Below are 26409 nucleotides of genomic sequence, written 5' to 3'. Positions count from 1 at the left end.
CTGTTCTGGGCCCAGGTGTCTCTCAGGAGTACAAGGAGGAGGCTGCCCACCGGGCACAGTGGAGACAAGAATCAATGGAGCTTGAAAGAGGGAGTAGCGCAATGTGGAATGTAAACCCAATGATCCGGGAGCCAGTACAGATCACCCGGACAGAGATTAAGCCATTTGATGAGGCTTCCTGAGATGTGGAGGGGTTCTTCAAGGACTTTGAGCAGCAGTGTGCTGTGATAGAGGTGCCACACTCTGGCTGGATGCGTTTGTTAGTGGGACTCCTGAACGGGAGCCTGGTGGAGGCTTACCGAACCATTGATGCACAGCGGAATTGGGATTATAACATTGTAAAGCAGACTATCCTGGATTACCATGCTATCACCGTAGACTCATATAGGGCCAAGTTCTGAGACCTCCCATGCACTACGGGGGGATCGTTTAGGATGTATGCACATAAGATGTCCCAGGCAGGTCGGAGATGGCTGGAAGCAGAAAACGCCTTTACTGTGGAAGATGTTATACAGGCGTTCTTTATAGAACAACTAGATTGTGGCCCGATTCTAACGCATCGGGTATTCTAGAATATGCATGTCCCCGTAGTATATGAACAATGATGATTCCAGAATTCGCGGCAGACTGTGTCCATCGCTGATTGGTTGAGGCAACCTTTATGACATCATCGTCGCCATGACATCTACATCGATACTGTGCCTGTCGCTGATTGGTCGAGGCGAATTCGCGGCAGACTGTGCCCGTCGCTGATTGGTCAAGGCGGCCTTTATGACATCATCGTCACCATGGCAACCATTATGACATCTACGTCGATACTGTGCCCGTCTCTGATTGGTCGAGGTCCATTATGGCATCATCGTCGCCATGCTGTGCCTGTCGCTGATTGGTCGAGGCCTAGCGGCCTCAACCAATCAGAGACGCGGGATTTCCAGGACAGACAGACAGACAGACAGATAGACAGACAGATGGAAAAACCATCGGGTATTCTAGAATATGCATGTCCCCGTAGTATATGGACAATGATGATTCCGACTGTGCCCGTCGCTGATTGGTCGAGGCAAACTTTTTGACATCATCGTCGCCATGGCAACCATTATGACATCTACGTCGATACTGTGCCCGTCGCTGATTGGTCGAGGCCTGGCGGCCTCGACCAATCAGAGACGCGGGATTTCCATTATGACATCATCGTCGCCATGCTGTGCCCGTCGCTGATTGGTTGAGGCCTGGTGGCCTCGACCAATCAGAGACGCGGGATTTCCAGGACAGACAGACAGACAGACAGACAGAAAGACAGACGGAAAAACCCTTAGACAATTATATATATAGATTTCTTGCCAAGTGCCCCGCAGAGGTACAAGAATGGGTCGGGGAGCGCACGCCGTGCACCGTGCATAGAGCTGCAGCCCTGGCCGATGAAGCCCTTACTATCCGACCGCATTGGAGGAGGCTTCTGGACAATGAACCACGGCCTTCTCTCGCATCCCGTTCCCCTCCTATTATATCTGCCCTTCCACCTAGTCGCAAGCCGATAACAATCACGCCTCACAATCTTGGGCCCCAACAGTTCCGACCACGACCTGGGGGTATCACAGAGAAGAGATATTATGGGTGTGGGCAACCTGGACATTTGTAGTCTGACTGTCCCTCACGGATTCAGAGGGAGCCCCACGCAGCCCCACCTCGTCCAGTATATCTTGTGCACTCCCTCCCACCTGAGGAAGAGCTACCACCACCCCCACCAGAGTGGACCACCGACCACGGCACCATAGATACCTTTCCTGGAGTGTAAGGACTCCAGCCTTTGTCCATCAGAAATATAGAGCAATGGCATTGCCACCAACAGGATGTCTTCATTCATGGATACAAAGTGTCGGGATTTAGAGACACGGGGGCATTCCTGACTATTGCTGACCTCTGTGTGGTTTGACCCGAGGCAATTCACTAGGGCCCGGGAATTCCCATTGTCCTGGCGGGGGGTGTCCGCAAATATATACAGCGAGATTTGGTACATTTGAATTATGGTTTTGGAGAAAAACTGTGTTGGATTGGAGTTATGGGAGGACTTCCTGCAGATATCCTCCTTGGAAATGACATTGGGGAGTTACAAAGTCATTTTGTGGGAGCAGAAGGTCCATGGGCCTCTCACTCTTCTGAAAGAACAATTGGAGGGAGATATCGCAGATACCGGAACGCCCATCATTCCCTACGTTCTAGAGTTCAGAGACTGTCTCGCCCAGCTAGCTACCTTGGATAATGAACATCAGCGAACGGTCCAGTCCAGTCAAAAAGCCTGGTATGACCATAAAGCAGGACCCAGGAATTTATGGACAAGTGCTCATGATTATTGCAACCCCTGCCACTGAACAAGGAACTATAAATGATTGAACAATGTGGACTAAATTGAGCAGGCCAGAGGTCTGTGTAGGCCTCATGGCGTGCTCACTTATTATGAGGGGGGAGAGGTTGTGATGGTGCGATATGTTATGTGGGTAAAAATCAGGGAGGTGAGACACAGATCAGTCTTGTGTGGAATGATGATGTGAACACAACACGTCAGAGAGAAAGGGAAGCATATGGACCATTATTTATCCTTTGTCTGCTGGATTATTGGGCTCTCATCTCCTTGGACATTTATCCGGTTACTGAACTGCCTTTGGCTTCCGGACTATCTTATCCTTTGTGTGGTGGATCGTATATGGACCTTTCATAAAGCTTTTGGAATTGTTCACTATTTTCTTTCTCTGTTGATTGTGTGGTATTGGAGAAGGACCCCGTGACACCTGCACCTACAGGTGCTTCTTAAAAAATTAGAATATCATCAAAAACTTAATTTATTTCAATTCTTCAATACAAAAAGTGATATATATGTATATATATATATATATATATATATATATATATATATATATATATATATATATATATATATATATAGTTAGTACAAACAGTGTGATCTATTTCAAGTGTTTATTAGATCTATTACATGTACTAATTCTGGTGCCTGGCTCTTCCCACTTACCCTGTAGCGGTGGCAAGTGGGGTTCATATTTGTGGGGTTGATGTCACCTTTATATTGTCCGGTGACATCAAATCCACGGATTAGTAAAAGAGAGGTGTCTATAAGACACCTCTCCATTACTTATCCAATAGTTGTATGGTAAATAAACACACAGCAAGTATAAAGTCTTTTATTTGAAATCAAACAAAATGCACTTTTCCATTTTTATTTAAAAAGAATAAACAGTTATACTCACCTAATGCCCATTCCACCTAAGTATTCACTATCTTTAATTTCTTTAATAAAACAAAAGTGAAAAACAACAGTATCCCTCAACTGTCCATTGTTATATCCAACGTCGTAATCCATGTCTTGGGGATAAACAGTTTTCAACCTGGACGGTGCCAAGATGCGAACGTACTGGCTGAGAACCACTGGTGAATGAGCAGCTGTGAGCATCAGTGACCAGCAGTGACGTCATCGAGGTTACCGCTCATCACTGAAGCTGCATGCCTAGCCAGGTCAATGATCTGTGGTGATTTCCCTTCAGTGACAAAAAGTCTCACGGTGCAGAGGCTAGTTCACCGCAATTCACTGGGAGAATTTAAATGCAGTGAATTTGAACTGTGGTTAATTAATTATTTACAGCGCAGCGCCAGCTGATGAATATACCAATCATCTGCTCCTGCACTCACTGTTATTAATGGCAGCAGTAGTCCCATCAGCTGTATGTAAACTTAATACCTCTGATCACAGCATTGCACTCACACTGTCTTTTGACAGCGTGGGAACCGCATCTGTCTCACCGGCGGTGATGATTTAACGCCGATCAGAAGCAGTATTTGCCACAACGTCATGCACATGACTGTGTGGCAAACACTGGATGTTCAGGCCCCCTATTCAATTGAATGGGGTTTGGCTTCAAGCACTGTTCTGGTACCTGAACTCGAACTATTTGTAACTGTTCGGCGAACCCGCCGGACCCGAACATCCAGGTGTCTGCCCATCTCTACTGACAAGGATTTGATTCCGATTTACTAAAATCACCAGGAAAATGGCATCACAACAACCTGACAAAAGTAGTCACACTTTTTAAAAAATGAAAAACTTTAGGATGCTACTGTAAGTTGAGTGCTGCTGGACCACCAGTAGAGTCACTAGCACTGGACTTCTTGACTCATGGATAGATTTATTTCTAGTTAACAAGATTTTCAAGCAAGCACCAGATTACCAATGTGATGAGACACAGGACCTTAGGATTACCCAAAGTATTGTTTCACATCACCTGATAGGACACAGGAAACTAGAGACCATTATCTTGGAAAATGCAGGTCTATGGCACAGGATATCAAAATATCATCATCATGTAAAATAAATAGAACACTTGCTGCTCGGCTTATGGCCTGCATATCATGTGAAACAGAGGTTTGGTGAATACTGAATTTATTTTTAAGTGCCATAACTATGGCACGATTAATTATATGGGTGCTATATATGTCAGAGTCACTGTCTTTTTACAATTTGTAGGGCTACTCTCCATGTAGTAATGGTATTTTCACATTATCTGTATATCACTAATCCACTTCCATTTAACCAGCTCAACTCTGAATCCACAATACAAAGCTCATATGCATAACTGTCACTGGTGATGATAATAATGGTGTTAACACTGTAATTTTTGTTAATGTTCACTATTGATCTTTGTGGAATGATTTGGTTACTATTTGGTGGTATTATCTTCTGCCATACTGTGGCGATATTTTTCCCTTCTATATGATATTATTGGTACATTTGTCTTGATATAGTGGATTTTGTTCAGTGATGCCATGGTGCTTATATTCAGACATTCTGTAGTGAAAACATAGGGTCATGGTCTGGAAGTATTTTATCCTTTTAGGTGATGTTTTTGGTATATTGTTTTTTTCTTAGTGTTGACTTTCTTCAGTAACAGTTGCTGATATTATTTGTTATTTGGTAACTGTGAGGAATAACTGAAGCTTTGGACCACATATGGGCCACATTCTGGAGAAATTTTGTACAAATTTGGTGTCCATCTTCTCCTATTACCTTCATGAAAAGGAAAAGGAAAATTTTAAGCTAAAGCATCATTTTTATGTAAATAATTTAATTTTTCATTTTTATATCCCAATGGTGTAAACTTTTGTGAAGCATCTGATTGTCCAAAATGATTGCTACTTGAATTCCTTGAGGGGTATAGATTTCAAAATGTAATCATTTTGGGAAGGGGAGTCATGCTATATATTCCAATCAAAATTTCTCTCCAAAAAGATGGTGCATCTGATTTTCCAAGAACTGCCTATTACTAAAACATTCACTTTTGACCCCATACGGGGTTTTGCTGAATTTGTGAGAAATTGCGTAATACATTGTGGGACTAATTTTTGCCTATTACCCTTTGTGGCAATAAAAAGCTTAGAGTTAAAGCAATATTTTAGTGGAAAAAAATATACATCTTCATTTGTTTTTAAACTTTGTGTGAATTTCTGAAAGGCACCAAATGACTGAAATATTCTGGTAGAAGTTTTGAATACATTAAGAGCTGCAGTTTTTAAAATCAGCTTTGTTTTGCTTTTTAATAAATCTGCCACTCAAAGTCACTTCAAATCAGAATAGGTCTGTTTAACAAATAAAATTTGGAAGTGTTCACGTAAAATGTAAATTTACTGCTAAACTTTATCCCTTCTAAAAAGAAAATAAAAGATGGCTGAAAAAATCATGCAGTTCAAAAGTAGAAACATGGGAAATGTCGTCTATTAACCATTTTGTTTGAAATCTGCTATTAGTGCATACAAATTTAAAGTCAGAAACATTTTCTAAATGTTCTAAATTTGTGATTCTTTTCATAAATAGATACAAGTTTTATTGACCTAAATTTACCATTTACATAAAGTACAGTATGTCACGAAAAAACAATCTCAGTCACTGGGATATGTAGAAGCATTCCAGATTTCAAACTCCTTACCTCATAAAGTGATACAGGTCAGGATTAAAAAAAATAGGGCTTTGTCAATAGGCTCAAATGTAACTTGTTCCTTAAGGGTTTAAAGAAAAAATCAACATGAAACATAAAACCTTACCTTATTTTCTTTTTATCTAAAAGAGAAGAAGAAAGTGCATTATTTCTATAATGCTAAAGCTATTGAAAACTTTCTATGTACATTTAATATATGGGAAAAAGAGTCCTGTCGATAGCTGGTAGAAGACACCAAGCATGCTTGTGTCTTTGTGGAAAATGTCATTAAATTATGTTCAGGAAAAAATAATGGGAAAAGTAATATGATTTAGAAGTGTGAGACCCACTTGTCTAGAATTTATTGCACATATCTGGTGGCCAACTAACTTCTTCAGAAACACATTGTTACAATATATTTTACCATGTATCTCACTCCCTACATCTTTCTTCTTGTGGTATTATTTTTATAGCATTTAAATGTAAATTGGCACCTCTGGACAATACCTGTCGTTTAGGCTAAGTAGCAGGCAACTGTGCTACTGAGGAAGCGTACCCTGAGGCATTATGTGTGGGGTTGCACTTCTTACACAGCAATATTGGGACAGACTTGACATGGTCTTCTTTTCCTTTTTCTCACATATGACACTTTGCATTGGATAGCCACAATTTGAAAATACATGGTATGGTTGTGGACTGTCTGAACCTGTTTCTGCTGCTGAAGACAACCGACTTGCTTTGTGAATACCGTTGTGTGGTTTTATATGAAAAAGTAACTTGTGCCTAATGTAATGTATTATGGTGATGTACAGTATATAAGGGGTTAATGCATAATGGTAGTAAAGCTTAAAGGGAATCTGTCACCTCAAATTGGCGGGCTATGTAAATGCCCTGTGTCCGGGCTGATGGGCGGTGTTTCGTCTTCTTTCCTCCACCCCATCCTTCCCCGCTGTCCGCAATATTTTCGGGAATTTGAGTAGGTGTCCTCCATAGTTCGCACATGCACAATACAATCTTGCCTTACACACGCTCAGTATGCTTTGCCCAACTGCGGGCTAAGCCGAAAAGCATTACTGCGCATGCACCGGCGCACTATGTCCCGGAAGTATTTAGCTGTGTTACGGGGCATAGTGCACCAGCGCATGCACAGTAATGCTTTTCGGCTTTGCCTGCAGTTGGGCAAAGCATACTGAGCATGTGTAAGGCAAGATTGCTTTGCGTATGCGTGAACTATGGAGGACACCTACTCAAATTCCCGAAAATATTGCGGACAGCGGGGAAGGATGGGGTGGAGGAAAGAAAATGAAACACAGCCCTTCAGACTGGACATAAGGCATTTACATAGCCCGCCAATTTGAGGTGACAGGTTCCCTTTAAGATAGCATAAGATACTGTATAGCATAAGAATTATATGTTTTAGCATATAAGATAAAAAATTGTTAACCCTAGAATGCGTATTAGGGGCCTTTTAGGCCCCAGTGCTTACTTTTTTGCTATTATCTGCAAAATTGCTTTAGTTAGAATTTTAAACTCTAGGAATTCCTCAAGTATGTCGTTATTGGTTATATCCAGTTGTTCATATAATTTTTTGATAGGCATTTTGGTGTAACAATGCTTTTTTAAGTAAAGCCACATCTGTATGGAATGGGGCCTTTTAGGGCCCTGCTATGGTGATGTACAGTATATAAGGTGTTAATGCATAATGGTAGTAAAGCTTAAGATAGCATAAGATATAGCATAAGAATAATGTGTTTAGCATATAAGATAAGAAATGGTTAAGTATACAACTAACCCTGTGGGTGGGCACTAATGTCAACAAAATGGGGGCGACTCCTGCTTAGACGGAGTTTAATATCAGTTAGTGAAGTGCCTAGTGAAGACCAAGTTCAGGTGGGGTAGTTTGCTATGGGGCAGCATGGGCCAACTGTTCGAGGCAGTGGAAGGCCAAATGGAGCTCCCAGATGGACATTCCATCAGCATCTGAAGCCTAGGGCTCAGGCCCGGTACAACAGAACAGGCCTGGGTTTTCTCAGATCACGAGGGAGGTGGATGTGAAATTATGCGGGGATCAGGAGGCCTGTTCTGGGTACACTGTCAGAGTGGACAATGAATCCCTGAGGCTGATGGAGTCAGCGGGCTTGTGGTAGTCCAGGACAAATGGGTGGCGGAAGCAAGGGCAAATTGCTGTGCCCTATACCACATGTGCTTACCTGATGAACTTGGACTTCTTAGTAAATGTTTGATTGTTAAAAAGAATTTGGTGTCTCATGCATTGTGTGTGGTGGCTCCTGAGGACAGAAGCCTAGAGGCAGCCTACAAGTGAGTGTGATGCACCCCACACCCTGCAACACACTGGGAATTGGACACCACTTGTCTGTAAAGTGCCAGAGTGCAACTGGACAGCAGCTAGGTCACGACTGCCACTCTGCTACACTTTACTTTTGGCATAGTCAATAGGATCGATCCATGCATCAATAAAACTTGACAGATTTGGGTAAAGATCCAGTAAAAGCAAAGATGGTGCTGAACACAAATTACAAAATGGCAGTGAGTGGCGAAAAATGGTTAGATCATCTCACCCATCGGGAGTGTACCCTAAGAGAAACTGCCAGGAGGAGGATTGTACAGAGCATCTGGCCCCTGGTGAGCAGTACCTGCCCAAAATAGGCACGATGAAAGATAAAGAAATCATGTCTGTTGCAGCGAGTCAGTGGAGAATGGGCAGACACTGCCAGGAAACAGGCAGGTGAGCCATAAGTAGCTCCAACCTGGAAAGTGTGGAACCATGAAGGGCCTCAGAAGCCAGAAAAAAAGATGCCATTCATTGGTAGTAAATCGGTGAGAGAACAACAGAGTGAGATCATCGCAGAATCGAGCGAGACCTCCGAGGGTGCAATCGCAGGTGTGGAAGAACTAGAGCAGGCCAGACCGGCAGTAAAGGTAGCAGAAGCCTGTGGTCCAGAACCATCTAACTTCACAGATCCACCAAGACCCGAACCCAGGCTGCAGGCTTCATCACTGGGGTTCCTGTAAACTGCAAACAGGAGATCCAGGATCCAGCTACTAGTAAGCGAACTGAGTGGGTTGGGCTGGTCGGAGGAGAGAAGGAGACAAGCCATGACCAGGAGATATGCTAGTGGGCCTACTAGCCATAAGGTACAGACAGTTAGCGTCCCGGGGAAAGGTAGTCACCCATGACCCCTAGCATGAATTAGATTTCATTAAGGAATTAGAGACCAGTTTCCACATTTAGTTTAAGCGGATGTGAGTTGAGAGAGAGCACCTACCACGAAGATTGCAGCAGCTGAAGGCAGGGACCAGGGTCACTTTCCTAAAATGGAGGGGCAACATCGGTGGTATGCTGTGGTCATGATCCAGGAACACAGTGACCAGGATGAACCTTTCCTGCAAAATGAACAGACCTGGGAGAGACTTCTCGAGTCGACTTGAGCCGTGGGCCACCACACTTGGGAGATTGAATGGTCTTTGGAGGATCCCACCTCTTATGTGGAAGCAGTTGATAGTGCAGGTGACACAGTGGACTGTTGCCCATTTCTGCTTGTCGGTAACTCCTGGGAATCAGCCTCCACGGAGCAGATGGAGACAATCCCCAAACCCACTTAAGGAAGAATTGGGAAATAATGAGGATGCCTGTGTAGGGGGATTGAATAATATTGCTGCCCTACCTTTCCTCCTTAATAGGCCCCAGTACCATATGTTGCAGTGTAATATAAGTTAATGTGTATTGGTGCTGCTACACTAATACGTGTATTACCATTTCCTGTGAAATGTACATATTTGTGATGCTATGTTTAGAATAGGGAAAGTGTAGTGTCCAATTATGGCCACTAGATGGGGGCACTATAGCATTTATAGTATATTCAGTTACCTAGTGTAAGGAAATGGTTAACTGTAGGAGGGGTTGCTGTGTGGTAAGCAACTGTGTCATATTAGGAAGCTCAGAAGGGCCTAGGCGCCCGAAGTGTCCACACAGGCTCTAAGCCCAGGACACCACAGCAGACACATAACATTTCAAGTGGAGAATACAGTCATTTGGAGTCCTATAGGGACAGAAGGACAGCATACAGCAGTAGGGCTTCTGCAGTATGGAGTGGAAGGAAAGAAGAGGTCCGGGAAAGTACAGGGTGCAGATGGTTCAAGATGTGGCAGATCACTGCATGGGCAGATACTCTCAAATCTAGGGCGAAACAGATGAGGAAAAACCCAGAAGTAGTGAGTCTGGACAAGGAGAATGCTGTGGTACCACCTAAGGCATTATTATCCTGTAATGTACTGAAGGATGTGGGACTGAGTACAGGGAAGATGCAGGATGCGTACTGTATGGAGCCTGACATGTATGCTGATTCTGACAAGAATGTGCTGCAAAGTGCATTGAGTAAAGTATTTCATTTTGCATTTGTGCCGCAATTTTTGTGAAGTAAATTACAGAAAATCCCCAGCACCGCAGAGGAGTCCCTGACGGTGAGGAGAGAGAAGACACAGGTATGCTGACAGAAGAATGTTATTTTTCTGTGAGGGGAGGCCAGGACACAAAGACCCCAGTGTTCTCGGGCATGACTAGGGTCCTGGTCAAACCTTACATTTGGCGTAGTCGGCAGGATGCGACTACATTGCAATGCGAAGAACCCGTGAAGAAAGAAGATGATGATTTGAGTGCCACTGTTGTGAGCAGAGAGAACAGTGATGAAGATTTTGAGGATGCCCTTGAAATGCTAGAAGTGACTAACATATTGGACTTGACTCATAAAGTGAAAAAGACTAACAATATTGTTGTGGCCAAGATGGAGGACATGAAGATGGCGGGAAATGGCATTGAAGAAGAAGATGACCCCCTCCTTTGTGGGTGTAGCAGTGCAGAGAAGGCGCCAAAATCCACCTGTCGATATTCATCGGTCCGCCCTTGGTGGGTGCAGATGAAGAAAATAAAGCCTCGTCCTCCTCTACAGAATTCAAGCAAATGGGTAGAGTTGTCGGAGGCATACCCACCTGGAAACAGATGTGAACCAGAAGGAAAATTCGGGGGGCAGCTGTGTGGCACCTTTGTGTGATCGTGGACCAGAAGCGATGGAGCATTCCTTCACCCATAGCTGCTGAGGCATAGGCCACATGGAGTGGAGGTGGCGGCAGGGGGACAAAAGAACTCAACCCTGCAGATCAGGGGAAGACATTGCAGGGGTCCCTACTCACCAGCTTGCGGAGAAGCCTCTGGTACAGGAGCGGTGGATGTTGGAGCCAGTGCAGTGTCCGGAGCCAGAGCAGCAAACGGAGTCTGTGTCACGGTGCCAGGAGAAGTAACCTTGTTATCTGGAACCCAAGTTGTTCGCTCAGCAGGAACAGGAGGGAGCGACTGCCCTGGAGGAACCACTGCCAGACGCCGAGGACGATCCAGAACTTTGTCTTCCGGCCGCAACTTTTGCAGCCGCACCCGCAGATGGATTCAGTGTACATGTGTTCACCTCAACCCCTGACCCCAGAGGGATGGTCCTTGGCATGGGCCCCTGTTTCTGAGGCAGTCATCCATCCCTACATCTAGACAGGGGGGCCTGCTTCTCGATCCTGTCCCATGGAGGCCCAGCCCATTTCCAGCACCGCCATGGCCCTGGGCGCCCCTCATTTTCACCGACCAGTGGAGGGTCCTTTCCTACTCCCGGGCAGGCGGCTCAGATAGAGGACGTAATTAAGCAGAAAAAAACACCGGGAACAGGAGGTTTGGGTCAAATTGTGACAACCTGGAGGGGGCGCTATGGCTGGCCGACTCACCCACGGATAGCTAGTCTACACTGATATTGAAAGAGGATATGGATTTATCCATGAGGATGTAGCAGATGCAAAGATTTATGTTAATTGTCATGAATCCCCAATGGCTAGGGATAGCACAGGACAAGCAAAGTATAACAAATATCGGACGAGCTCTAGGGTGATGGAACCTGGGCTGACCGCTGCCCTACGCCTGACAAACGCAACTAGAGATAGCCAGGGAGCGTTCCTACGTTGGTTCTAGACGCCACGCACCAGCCTAAGAGCTAACTAGTACTGCAGAGAAAACAAGACCTCACTTGCCTCCAGAGGAATTAACCCCAAAGGTATAGTTGCCCCCCACATGTATTGACGGTGAAATGAGAGGAAGGCACACACATAGAGATGATGTATATAGCTTTAGCAAATAGAGGCCCGCTGAAAACTAGAAAGCAGAATGATACAAAAGGGGACTGAGCGGTCAGCAAAAAACCCTAATCAAAAAAACCATCCTGAGATTACAAGAACCCATGTGCCAACTCATGGCACATGGGGAGAACCTCAGTCCACTAGAGCAACCAGCTAGCATAGAGACATTCTAAGCAAGCTGGACCAAAAACCAAACAACTGAAAATCAGCACTTAGCTTATCCTGAAAGATCTGGGAGCAGGTAGGCAGGAACCAAACAGAGCACATCTGAACACATTGGTAGCCGGCAAGGGAAATGACAGAAAGGCCAGGTAAAATAGGAAACACCCAGCCTCTGATGGACAGGTGGAAACCAAAGGCCGCAACCCACCAAAGTCACCCAGTACCAGCAGTAACCACCAGAGGGAGCCCACCAACAGAATCCACAACAGTACCCCCCCCTTGAGGAGGGGTCACCGAACCCTCACGAGAACCCCCAGGGCGATCAGGGTGAGCTCTATGGAAGGCGCGGACCAAATCAGTCGCGTGAACATCGGAGGCGACCACCCAGGAATTATCCTCCTGACCATAACCCTTCCACTTAACCAAATACTGGAGTTTGCGTCTGGAAACACGAGAATCCAAGATCTTTTCAACAACATACTCCAATTCTCCCTCCACCAGCACCGGAGCAGGAGGCTCGACCGAAGGAACAACGGGCACCTCATACCTCCGCAACAACGACCGATGGAACACATTATGAATAGCAAACGATGCTGGGAGATCCAAACGAAAAGATACAGGGTTAAGAATCTCCGAGATCCTATAAGGACCGATGAACCGAGGCTTGAACTTAGGAGAAGAGACCTTCATAGGGACAAAACGAGAAGACAACCACACCAAGTCCCCAACAAGAAGTCGGGGACCCACGCGGCGACGGCGATTAGCAAACTGCTGAGTCTTCTCCTGAGATAACTTCAAATTGTCCACCACCTGATTCCAAATCTGATGTAGCCTGTCCACCACCACGTCCACTCCAGGACAATCCGAAGACTCCCCCTGGCCAGAGGAAAAACGAGGATGAAACCCCGAATTACAAAAAAAGGAGAGACCAACGTGGCAGAACTAGCCCGATTATTAAGAGCAAATTCGGCCAGTGGCAAAAAAGCAACCCAGTCATCCTGATCAGCAGAAACAAAACACCTCAAATAAGTTTCCAAGGTCTGATTAGTTCGCTCCGTCTGGCCATTCGTCTGAGGATGGAATGCAGACGAGAAAGACAAATCAATGCCCATCTTGGCACAAAACGTCCGCCAAAATCTAGACACAAACTGGGATCCCCTGTCAGAAACGATATTCTCCGGAATCCCATGCAAACGAACCACGTTCTGAAAAAACAAAGGAACCAACTCAGAGGAGGAGGGTAACTTAGGCAAGGGCACCAAATGAACCATTCTAGAAAAGCGGTCACACACAACCCAGATAACGGACATTTTCTGTGAAACCGGGAGATCAGAAATAAAATCCATGGAAATGTGCGTCCAAGGCCTCTTCGGGATGGGCAAAGATAACAACAACCCACTAGCCCGTGAACAGCAAGGCTTAGCTCGAGCACACACTTCACAAGACTGCACAAAGGTACGCACATCCCTAGAGAAGGAAGGCCACCAAAAAGACCTGGCCACCAAATCTCTTGTACCAAATATTCCAGGATGACCAGCCAACACAGAAGAATGGACCTCGGAGATGACTCTACTGGTCCAATCATCCGGAACAAACAGTCTTTCTGGTGGACACCGATCCGGTTTATCCACCTGAAACTCCTGCAATGCGCGTCGCAAGTCTGGGGATACGGCGGACAATATTACCCCATCCCTAAGGATACCAGCAGGCCCAGTGTCTCCAGGAGAATCAGGCACAAAACTCCTGGAAAGAGCATCTGCCTTCACATTCTTTGAACCTGGCAGGTATGAAACCACGAAATTGAAACGAGAAAAAAATAATGACCAACGAGCCTGTCTAGGATTCAAACGCCTGGCAGACTCAAGGTAAATGAGATTCTTGTGATCAGTCAAGACCACCACGCGATGTTTAGCACCCTCAAGCCAATGACGCCACTCCTCAAATGCCCACTTCATGGCCAAAAGCTCCCGATTACCCACATCATAATTGCGCTCGGCGGGCGAGAATTTTCTAGAGAAGAAAGCACATGGCTTCGTCACCGAGCCATTAGAACTTCTCTGTGACAAAACCGCCCCCGCTCCAATCTCGGAAGCATCAACCTCCACCTGAAAAGGAAGTGAAACATCTGGTTGACACAACACAGGAGCAGAAGAAAACCGGCGCTTAAGTTCCCGAAAGGCCTCCACGGCCGCAGGAGACCAATCAGCAACATCAGCACCCTTTTTAGTCAAATCAGTCAAAGGTTTAACAATACTGGAAAAATTAGCAATGAACCGACGATAAAAATTAGCAAACCCCAAGAACTTCTGAAGGCTCTTAACAGATGTAGGTTGTGTCCAGTCACAAATAGCCTGAACCGTAACGGGATCCATCTCAATAGTAGAAGGAGAAAAAATGTACCCCAAAAAAGAAATCTTCTGGACTCCGAAGAGACACTTTGAGCCCTTCACAAACAGAGAATTGGCCCGCAAAACCTGAAACACCTTCCTGACCTGTAGAACATGAGACTCCCAGTCATCAGAAAACACCAAAATATCATCCAAATACACAATCATAAACTTATCCAGATATTCACGGAAAATATTGTGCATAAAGGACTGAAAGACTGACGGAGCATTGGAGAGTCCAAAAGGCATTACCAAATACTCAAAAATGGCCCTCAGGCGTATTAAATGCGGTTTTCCACTCATCACCCTGTTTTATCCGCACCAGATTATACGCACCACGAAGATCTATTTTAGTGAACCACCTAGCCCCCTTAATGCGAGCAAACAAATCAGTAAATAATGGCAATGGATACTGGTATTTGACTGTAATCTTATTCAGAAGGCGATAATCTATACAAGGCCTCAGGGAACCATCTTTTTTTGCCACGAAAAAAAAACCTGCTCCCAGAGGGGACGAAGATGGACGAATATGTCCCTTTTCTAAGGACTCCTTAATATAATTCCGCATAGCAGTATGCTCTGGCAGTGACAGATTAAATAAACGACCCTTAGGGAACTTACTGCCAGGAATCAAATCTATAGCACAGTCACACTCTCTATGAGGAGGGAGCGAATTGAGCTTAGGCTCCTCAAAAACATCCTTATAATCTGACAAAAACGCAGGGATCTCCGAAGGAGTCGATGAAGCGATAGAAATCGGAGGTGCATCATCATGAACCCCCTGACATCCCCAGCTTAGCACAGACATTGTTTTCCAGTCCAGGACAGGATTATGAGTTTGTAACCATGGCAGACCAAGCACTAGTACATCATGTAAATTATACAGTACAAGGAAGCGAATCACCTCCTGATGAACGGGAGTCATACGCATGGTCACTTGTGTCCAATACTGCGGTTTATTCATAGCCAATGGTGTAGAATCAATTCCCTTCAGAGGAATAGGAACTTCCAGAGGCTCTAGACTAAAACCGCAGTGTTTAGCAAATGACCAATCCATAAGACTCAGGGCAGCGCCTGAATCCACATAGGCATCGACGGAAATGGAAGACAGTGAAAAAATCAGAGTCACAGACAAAATGAACTTAGACTGCAGAGTATCAATGGCAAAAGATTTATCAACCCTTTTTGTGCATTTAGAGCATGCTGATATAACATGAGCTGAATCACCACAATAAAAACACAAACCATTTTTCCGCCTATAATTTTGCCGTTCACTTCTGGACTGAATTCTATCACATTGCATAGTCTCAGGTGCCTGTTCAGAAGACACCGCCAACTGGTGCACGGGTTTGCGCTCCCGTAAACGCCGATCAATCTGAATGGCCATAGCCATAGACTCATTCAGACCTGTAGGCGCAGGGAACCCCACCATAACATCCTTAATGGCCTCAGAAAGACCATTTCTGAAGTTTGCAGCCAGGGCGCACTCATTCCACTGAGTAAGCACCGACCATTTCCGAAATTTCTGACAATATATTTCCGCTTCATCATGCCCCTGAGAGAGGGCTAATAAAGCCTTTTCAGCCTGAATCTCTAGGTTAGGTTTCTCATAGAGCAATCCCAATGCCAGAAAAAACGCATCCACACTGAGCAACGCAGGATCCCCTGGTGCCAATGCAAATGCCCAATTCTGAGGGTCGCCCCGTAGGAACGATATAACAATCCTGACCTGTTGAGCAGGGTCTCCAGAGGAGCGAGATTTCAAAGAGAGAAACAATTTACAATTGTTCCTGAAATTCAGGAAGGTAGATCTATCTCCAGAAAAAAACTCTGGAATAGGAATTCTAGGTTCAGACATGGGAGTGTGAACAACAAAATCCTGTATGTTTTGAACCTTTGCCGCGAGATTACTCAGGCTGGAAGCCAAGCTCTGGACATCCATGATAAACAGCCAAGATCAGAGCCATTCAAGGGTTAAGAGGAGGTAAGAAGCAGCTAGACAGCAATTAAGGGCTAGGCAGCAAAACTCTGAGGGAAAAAAAAAAAAAAATTCCCTTAAACACTTCTTTTTCTCCTGCTTCAGCCCAAACAATTAACACTTTGTGGGCCGGCTATACTGTCATGAATCCCCAATGGCTAGGGATAGCACAGGACAAGCAAAGTATAACAAATATCGGACGAGCTCTAGGGTGATGGAACCTGGGCTGACCGCTGCCCTACGCCTGACAAACGCAACTAGAGATAGCCAGGGAGCGTTCCTACGTTGACTGTCATGAATCCCCAATGGCTAGGGATAGCACAGGACAAGCAAAGTATAACAAATATCGGACGAGCTCTAGGGTGATGGAACCTGGGCTGACCGCTGCCCTACGCCTGACAAACGCAACTAGAGATAGCCAGGGAGCGTTCCTACGTTGGTTCTAGACGCCACGCACCAGCCTAAGAGCTAACTAGTACTGCAGAGAAAACAAGACCTCACTTGCCTCCAGAGGAATTAACCCCAAAGGTATAGTTGCCCCCCACATGTATTGACGGTGAAATGAGAGGAAGGCACACACATAGAGATGATGTATATAGCTTTAGCAAATAGAGGCCCGCTGAAAACTAGAAAGCAGAATGATACAAAAGGGGACTGAGCGGTCAGCAAAAAACCCTAATCAAAAAAACCATCCTGAGATTACAAGAACCCATGTGCCAACTCATGGCACATGGGGAGAACCTCAGTCCACTAGAGCAAACAGCTAGCATAGAGACATTCTAAGCAAGCTGGACCAAAAACCAAACAACTGAAAATCAGCACTTAGCTTATCCTGAAAGATCTGGGAGCAGGTAGGCAGGAACCAAACAGAGCACATCTGAACACATTGGTAGCCGGCAAGGGAAATGACAGAAAGGCCAGGTAAAATAGGAAACACCCAGCCTCTGATGGACAGGTGGAAACCAAAGGCCGCAACCCACCAAAGTCACCCAGTACCAGCAGTAACCACCAGAGGGAGCCCACCAACAGAATCCACAACAGTTAATGCTGCATCTGTGAAATTCGGGAAGCCTTTGAAGGAGGGTGACCGAGTTGCATTCTTCAAGGAGGATTGCCGCAGGGGGTATTATGCAGTTGCAGTCATCCTGGAGGAGTTGGATGACCTGGGACACTGTCCGGGCCTGGAGAGGGCTCCGCCAACACCTGACACCCAGGCTTCTACACAATCTGATCAGTTCTCCATTGCTTCTTGACAACCCATGACCCGTGCGGCTGCAGTGTCGTCTTCAGCCCAAAATAGGGCATGGGACTCATCTAAGTTTACAGTGGCATGAGATACCCGCCATTGAATTAAAAGAGAGATTGTGTCTTTAAAAAAAAATAATAATAATTTTGTGTACATTGCACCTCTGACTTAAAGTAAATGGAACTGTTCCGCGTTCCTGATGGCAATGGAGCACTGGAGCACAATGGAGAGAAGGGTCTAATACAGCCGGATGGCCTAAGTACATGAACACTGTTTGTTTTTGTTTTTGATGTGCCCTTTGCGCCCTTTCTGCTACAAAGCAGGAACTGTCTCCTTTAACTTTGGACTCTGTGATATTCCCAGATGGAGGGAAAAAATGGCTGGACTCAATGAAGCAGGACTGTGCTCTCCTTAAGGGAAGAGGGAGCACATCTTCAGAATCTGCAGACCTAATACATGGGTCACACTTTTAAAAAAATGTGCGTGTTTAATCCCACCTGGAGGGACTGTGCTCCCTTCAAGGGAAGGGGGAGCTCACTCTTAAAGACTTCAGACTCCATGCACGGGTCAGGCTGAACATTTCTGTGTTTACTCACTGAACGAGACTGCATATTGTTGAACTGCGCCTGGAGAACTGCAGACCAGGAATTATGTTCTTGCAGCACAGACTATGCTGCACCATTTTGTGGACTTGGCTTATCGTGAGTCACCCTTAATAATATTAGGACTACCTCGTGGTGCCTCTCTGTGTGGAGTATAATTTGTAAAAATAAAGATTTACTCGGTATTTGGTCGAGGACCACCAAGTGAAAGAGAAGGGGGAATGTAAGGGGAATGGAAAATGTTGCTGCCCTACTTTTCCTCCTTAATAGGTCCCGTTACCGTATGCTCTAGTGTAATATAAGTTAGTGTATGCTGCTATATTGTGGTACTGCTACATTAATATATGTATTACCATCTATAAATAATGACATTGCTACACTAATATGTATATTACCGTTTCCTGTGAAATGTACACTACCGTTAAAAAATTCAGGGTCACCCAGACAATTTTGTGTTTTCCATGAAAACTCATACTTTTATTAATCAAATGAGTTGCCAAATGAATTGAAAATCTAGTCCAGACATTGACAAGGTTTGAGAAAAAGACTTTTATTTGAAATAATAATTTTCTCTTTCAAACTTTGCTTTTGTCAAAGAATGCTCCCTTTTCAACAATTACAGCATTGCAGACCTTTGGCATTCTAGCAGTTAATTTGCTGAGGTAATCTGGAGAAATTTCACCCTGTTCATCCAGAAGCCCCTCCCACAAATTGGTTTGGCTTGATGGGCACGTTTTGCATACCATACTGTCAAGCTTCTCCCACAACAGCTCAATGGGGTTGAGATCTGGTGACTGCTCTGGCCACTCCATTACAGATAGAAAACCAGCTGCCTGCTTCTTCCCTAAATAGTTCTTGCATAATTTGGAGGTGTGCTTTGGGTCATTGTCCTGCTGAAGGATGAAATTGGCTCCAATCAAGTGCTGCCCACAGGGTATGGCATGGCGTTGCAAAATTGAGTGATCACTGATAGCCTTCCTTATTCAAAATCCCTTTTACCTTGTACAAATCTCCCACCTTACCAGCACCAAAGCAACCCCAGACCATCACATTACCTGCACCATGCTTGACAGATGGCGTCAGGCACTCTTCCAGTATCTTTTCAATTGTTCTGCATCGCAAAAATGTTCTTCTGTGTGATCCAAAGACCTCAAACTTGGATTCGTCTGTCCATAACATTTTTTTACAATCTTCCTCTGTCCAATGTCTGTGTTCTTTTGTCCATATTAATCATTTCCTTTTATTAGCCAGTCTCAGATATGGCTTTTTCTTTGCCACTCTGCCCTGAAGGCCATCATCCCGAAGTAACCTCTTCACTGTAGACGTTGACACTGGCATTTTGCATGTACTATTTAATGAAGCTGCCAGTTTAGGACCTGTGAGGCACTGATTTCTCAAACTACAGACTCTGATGTACTTGTTGTGTTGCTCAGTTTGCAGAGGGGCCTCCCACTTCTCTTTCTACTCTGGTTAGAGCCTGTTTTTGCTTTCCTCTGAAGGGAGTAGTACACACTGTTGTAGGAAGTGTTCAGTTTCTTGGCAATTTCTCGCATGGAATAGCATTCATTTCTAAGAACAAGAATAGACTGTCGAGTTTCACATGAAAGTTATTTTTTTCTGGCCATTTTGAGAGTTTATGGGAACCATCAAATGTAATGCTCCACATTCTCAACTAGCTCAAAGGAAACTCAGGTTTATAGGTTCTCTAATCAGCCAAACTGATTTCAGCTGTAATAACATTCTTGCACAACGGTTTTCAAGGGTATTCTAACCATCCATTAGCCTTCTTACACAGGTAGCAGACACAAAGTACCATAAGAACACTGGAGTGATGGTTGTTAGAAAGGGGTCTCTATACACCTATGAAGATATTGCATTACAAACCAGATGTTTGCAGCTAGAATAGTCATTTACCACATTAACAATGTATAGAGTGTATTTCTGAATCATTTATTGTTAGCTTCATTGGAAAAAATGGTGCTTTTCTTTGAAAAATAAGGAAATTTCTAAGTGACCCTAAACTTTTGAAAGGTAGTGGACATATTTCTGATGCTACATTTAGAATAGGGAAAGTGAAGTGTCCAATCATGGCCACTAGATGGGGGGCACTATAGCATTTATAGTATATACAAAAAATTAGTGTAAGGAAATGGTTAACTGTAGAAGGGGCTGCTGTGTGGTAAGCAAGTGTGTCATGTTAGGAAGTTCAGAAGGGTCTAGGCCCCTGAAGCGTCCACACGGGCTCTAAGCCCAGGACACCACAGCAGCCACGTAACGTTTCAAGTGGAAAATACAGTAATTTGGAGTCCTATAGGGATGGAAGGATAGTATACAGCAGCAGGGCTACTACAGGGCTACTACAGTCTGGAGTGGAAGGAAGAGGTCCGGGAAAGTACAGGGCACAAATGGTTCAAGATGTGGCAGATCACTGCATGGGCAGATACTCTCAAATCCAGGGCAAAACAGATGAGGAAAAACCCAGAAGTGAGTCTGGACAAGGAGTATGCTGCGGTACCGCCTAAGGTGTTATTACCCCATAATGCACTGAAGGTCGTGGGATTGAGTACAGGGAAGATGCAGGATGTGTACTGTATGGAGCCTGACTTGTTTGCTGATTCTGACAAGAATATGCTGCAAAGTGTATTGAGTAAAGTTTTTCGTTTTGCATTTGAAACGGACTGTGTAATTCTTGTGAAGTAAATTACAGAAAGTCCCCAGCACCGCACAGGAGTCCCTGATGGTGAGGAGAGAGAAGACACAGGTATGCTGACAGAAGAATGTTATTTTTCTGTGAGGGGAGGCCAGGACACAAAGACCCAGGTGTCCACAGCCATGACTACGGTCCTGGCCAAAACTTACACCGGAATCCAAAAACTTGTCCCAGAGGAAAAGAAGGTTCCGTTGTGCCCATTGGGAGAAGAACCACCAAAACAAACTGTTCCATGTTCCAGAGGGTCAGAGGCCCTGCAATAACCGGAAACCAACTAATGTTGGCCAGGACGGCTTATGAGTTTTGTGTCTCTCCCTCTCCCAGTTTGTTTTACTCATTTTGTATAACTCCCTTTCTGAATTGCCGGACTGTGAACCACTAAGGGTCTCAAAACCTTTCTGCCTTATGAACTGCATAACTTGAAGGGACTTTTGTGCACAAAATAGGGAATGAAGGAAACAGATGACCCAAAGATTTGAGCCAGGTCAGGACTATATGACCTATGCTCCAAAACTGTAGGAGCTGCTGAGGTGTTGGCCAAATGGGCCTGTGATTAAAGGGAACCTGTCACCCCGTTTTTTCCGTATGAGATAAAAATACTGTTAAATAGGGCCTGAGCTGTGCATTACAATAGTGTATTTTGTGGACCCCGATTCCCCACCTATGCTGCCGAAATACGTTACCAAAGTAGCCGTTTTCGCCTGTCAATCAGGCTGGTCTGGTCAGATGGGCGTGGTGTCTTCCCCCAGATCTTTCATATTTTTCCATTGGTGGCGTAGTGGTTTGCACATGCCCAAGTCCAGAATCCACTGCACAGGGGAGGGAAAAGAGCGCGATCTGCGCTATTCCCCTGGTGATCGGTGGGGGCGGCCATCTTCCTGTGGCCGCGCGTGCGCAGATGGAGCGCTCTGCTGCCCGGGGCTTCAGGAAAATGGCTGCGGGATGCCGCGCGTGCGCAGATGGAGATCGCGGCGGCCATTTTCCTGAAGCAGAGATGCAAACTCGGCTTCAGGAAAATGGCCGCCGCGATCTCCATCTGCGCACGCGCGGCATCCCGCGGCCATTTTCCTGAAGCGCCGAGCAGCAGAGCGCTTCATCTGCGCACGCGCGGCCACAGGAAAATGGCCACCCCCAATGAACACCAGGGGAATAGCACAGATCGCGCTCTTTTCCCTCCCCTGTGCAGTGGATTCTGGACTTGGGCATGTGCAAACCACTACGCCACCAACGGAAAAATAAGCAAGATCTGGGGGAAGACACCACGCCCATCTGACCAGACCAGCCTGATTGACAGGCGAAAACGGCTACTTTGGTAACGTATTTCAGCAGCATAGGTGAGGAATCGGGGTCCACAAAATACACTATTGTAATGCACAGCTCAGGCCCTATTTAACAGTATTTTTATCTCATACAGAAAAAACGGGGTGACAGGTTCCCTTTAAAAAGGAACTTAGACATGCAGTGCCAAGGTCTTCAAACTAGTGAGACCGGGGTCATGTGGAACCCGAATGAACTGGATTACGCCTATGGACTGTTAGTCAACTATTAATGTGTAGGCTTAAGAGCCACAGTTTTTCTGGAACATGGACTTGGATGGACATTGATCTGCAGTTCTGAATGAGAGGACTGCTTATTTCAAAGTTTTGTGTAGGAAAAGGACATGGTATGTGCTCAAGAGCTGTTTGCCGGTTGTTATGCTGGCCTACGGGCCCAGTAACTTTCACTGTTTAATTTTGGGGTCAGCGCACTCACTGGCAACAGACACTCTATACCATAGAAGAGAGGAAACTAATTATTTAAATGTTTTATGTGATTGTTGCATGCTGTGTGCTGCTTTCCAGGTCCCAGAATGGCTGTGGATGACCAGGTTTAAAGATGGTCGGAATGTAAGAATGTTTACTGTCTTACCCTGTCCCAGCCTCTGAAGAAAACTGATGTGCTATGTGAATATTGTCATGTGATTTTATATGTAAAAGTAACGTGTATCTAATATACTGTAATTTATTATAATGTATCATGATGATGTACAGTTTATAAGGTATTAATGCATAATGTGAGTAAAGCCTAGGAAAGCACAAGATATAGACTGAGGATAATAGCTTTAGCATATAAGATAGGAAATGGTTACTGATAGAACTAGCCCAGTGGGTGGACACTAGTGTTAAATAAAAGGGAAGGCACTTCCTGGTTAGAGGTAGTTCAGCTTCAGTTAGTGAAGTGCCTAGTGAAGGCCAAGTTCAGGTGGTGTGGGTTGCTAGGAGCAGCATGGGCCAACCGTTCAAGGCAGTGGGAGGCCTAATTGGGGTCCCTGATTCCCTGGTCCCTGACATTCCAACAGTGTCCATAATCTAGGGCTTGGACCAGGTACCATAGAGTGGGCCTGGTCTTTTGACATCATGAGGTCGGTGGATGTGGAATTACGTTCGTGGCAGGTGGTTGGTCCTGGGTGAAGTGCCGGACCAGACATTGAATCTCTAAGGCTTATAGACTCAGCAAGCTTGGGGTTAGTTCAGAATAGATGGGTGGCAGGATTGAAGAGATGTTGTACTAAGGAGGAAGGAAGTGCGAATTGCTGTGCCCTATCCCACATGTGCCCACCTGAGGAACTTGGACTGCTTAGTAAATGTTGGACTGTTACAAAGAACTTGGTGTCCCATGCATTGTGTGTGGCGGCTCCTGAGCATTGAAGCCTAGAGGCAGTGGAGGCTTGTGGCCTACAAGTGAGTGTGATGCATCCAAGACCCCACAGCTAACTGGGACTGTGAAACTCCATATCTGTAAAGCTTAAACACATACTGAACACATCAATGGATGTTTATCACTAGTAATAGAAAATGGTATGATAAATCTTATACACAGTGAGTGATAAACATCTGCTGTATAGGAAAGAATGGCAGACCGTTCGGAAATTAGTATAGACCCAAAGAAAAAAACGTGAACATAAGGTCAAAAGAAAATAAGACAATAAAAAATGATTAAGGTTAAAATACCTTTATTAATAACGGTAATAATATATAGCATTACAAGCATAAGAGGTGCCTGCATGAGTAGTAGCACATGATTTGTACAAATAGTAAGATGATTTAAAATATTTAAAGGAAATCTGTCACCTCATTTTCGAGCTATGAGCTGCGGCCACTGCGTTTGGGGGGGTTATCTACAGCATTCCAGAATGCTGTAGGTAAGCCCTCGATCTAACCTGAAAGATAAGAAAAACAAGTTATATTATACTCACCCGGGGGCCGGTCCAGTCCGATGGGCATCGCAGGTCTGGGTCCGGCGCCTCACATCAACATGCGATGTCATCATCTTCCTTGCTTCTTCTCATGGCTCCTGCACAGGCGTACTGGTCTGCCCTGTTGAGGGCAGAACCAAGTACTGCAGTGCGCAGGCGCAGGGCCTCTCTGACCTTTCCCGGCACCTGTACACTGCAGTGCTGTGCTCTGCCCTCAACAGGGCAGATCAGTACGCCTGCGCAGGAGCCACGACACGAAGCAAGGAAGATGATGACATTGCATGAAGATGGGTGGCTCCAGACCCGGACCTGCAATGCCCATCGGACCAGACCGCCCCCAGGTGAGTATAATAAAACTTGTTTTTCTTATCTTTCAGGTTAGATCGGGGGCTTATTTACACTACCGTTCAAAAGTTTAGGGTCACTTAGAAATGTCCTTATTTTTCAAAGAAAAGCACAGTTTTTTTCCAATGAAGCTAACATTAAATGATTCAGAAACACACTATACATTGTTAATATGGTAATTGACTATTCTACCTGCAAACATCTGGTTTGCAATGCAATATCTTCATAGGTGTATAGAGGCCCATTACCAACAACCATCACTCCAGTGTTCTTATGGTACTTTGTGTTTGCTAACTGTGTAAGAAGGCTAATGGATGGTTAGAATACCTTTGAAAACCATTGTGCAAGTATGTTAGCACAAATGAAAACAGATTGGCTGATTAGAGAACCTATAAACCTGAGTTTCCTTTGAGCTAGCTGAGAATCTGGAGCATTACATTTGTTGGTTCCATTAAACTCTCAAAATGGCCAGAAAAAAAGAACTTTCATGTGAAACTCGACAGTCTATTCTTGTTCTTAGAAATGAAAGCTATTGCATGCGAGAAATTGCCAAGAAACTAAAATTTTCCTACAAAGGTGTGTACTACTCCCTTCAGAGGAGAGCACAAACAGGCTTTAACCAGAGTAGAAAGAGCAGTAGGAGGCCCCGCTGCACAACTGAGCAACAAACCAAGTACATTAGAGTCTGTAGTTTGAGAAATTTACGCCTCACAGGTCCTCAACTGGCAGATTAATTAAATAGTACACACAAAACACTAGTGTCAACGTCTACAGTGAAGAGGCGACTTCGGCACGCTGGCCATCAGGGCAGAGTGGCAAAGAAAAAGCCATATCTGAGACTGGCTAATAAAAGGAAAAGATTAATATGGGCAAAAGAACACAGACATTGGACAGAGAAAGATTGGAAAAAAGAGTTATGGACAAACGAATCCAAGTTGGAGGCGTTTGGATCACACAGAAGAACATTTGTGAGATGCAGAACAACTGAAAAGATGCTGGAAGAGTGCCTGACGCCATCTGTCAAACATGGTGGAGGTAATGTGATGGTCTGGGGTTGCTTTGGTGCTGGTAAAGTGGGGGATTTGTACAAGGTAAAAGGGATATTGAATAAGGAAGGATATCACTCTATTTTGCAATGCCATGCCATACCCTGTGGGCAGCGCTTGATTGGAGCCAATTTCATCCTACAACAGGACAATGACCCAAAGCACACCTCCAAATTATGCAAGAACTATTTAGGGAAGAAGCAGGCAGCTGGTTTTCTATCTGTAATGGAGTGGCCAGAGCAGTCACCAGATCTCGACCCCATTGAGCTGCTAGAATGCCAAAGGTCTGCAATGCTCTAATTGCTGAAAAGGGAGCATTCTTTGACGAAAGCAAAATTTGAAGCAGAAAATTATTATTTCAAATAAAAATCTTTTTTCAAGCCTTGTCAATGTCTGGACCAGATTTTCAATTCATTTGGCAACTCATTTGATTAATAAAAGTATGAGTTTTCATGGAAAACACAAAATTGTCTGGGTGACTCTAAACGTTTGAATGTAGTGTACAGAATTCTAGAATGCTGTAGATAAGCTCCGAAA

The 26409-nt window shown here is 44.9% G+C and overlaps 1 protein-coding gene across 2 annotated transcripts in view; it reads right to left on the bottom strand.

Annotated features, from left to right (window-relative positions):
* The window catches only part of LOC143787905 (L-selectin-like), a 507551-nt gene that overhangs the window by 61811 nt on the left and 419331 nt on the right, over positions 1-26409 (bottom strand). For both annotated transcript variants that reach the window (XM_077277060.1, XM_077277062.1), the window contains one exon: positions 6103-6118. In XM_077277060.1, coding sequence (XP_077133175.1) covers positions 6103-6118 — 16 coding nt within the window. The remainder of the gene's footprint in view (positions 1-6102; positions 6119-26409) is intronic.

This window comes from Ranitomeya variabilis, chromosome 8 (genome assembly GCF_051348905.1).
Source record: "Ranitomeya variabilis isolate aRanVar5 chromosome 8, aRanVar5.hap1, whole genome shotgun sequence".
NCBI classification, from domain to species: domain Eukaryota; kingdom Metazoa; phylum Chordata; class Amphibia; order Anura; family Dendrobatidae; genus Ranitomeya; species Ranitomeya variabilis.
The sequence above is the reverse complement of the archived record's forward strand: the minus strand, read 5'-3'. Positions and strand labels throughout refer to the sequence as shown.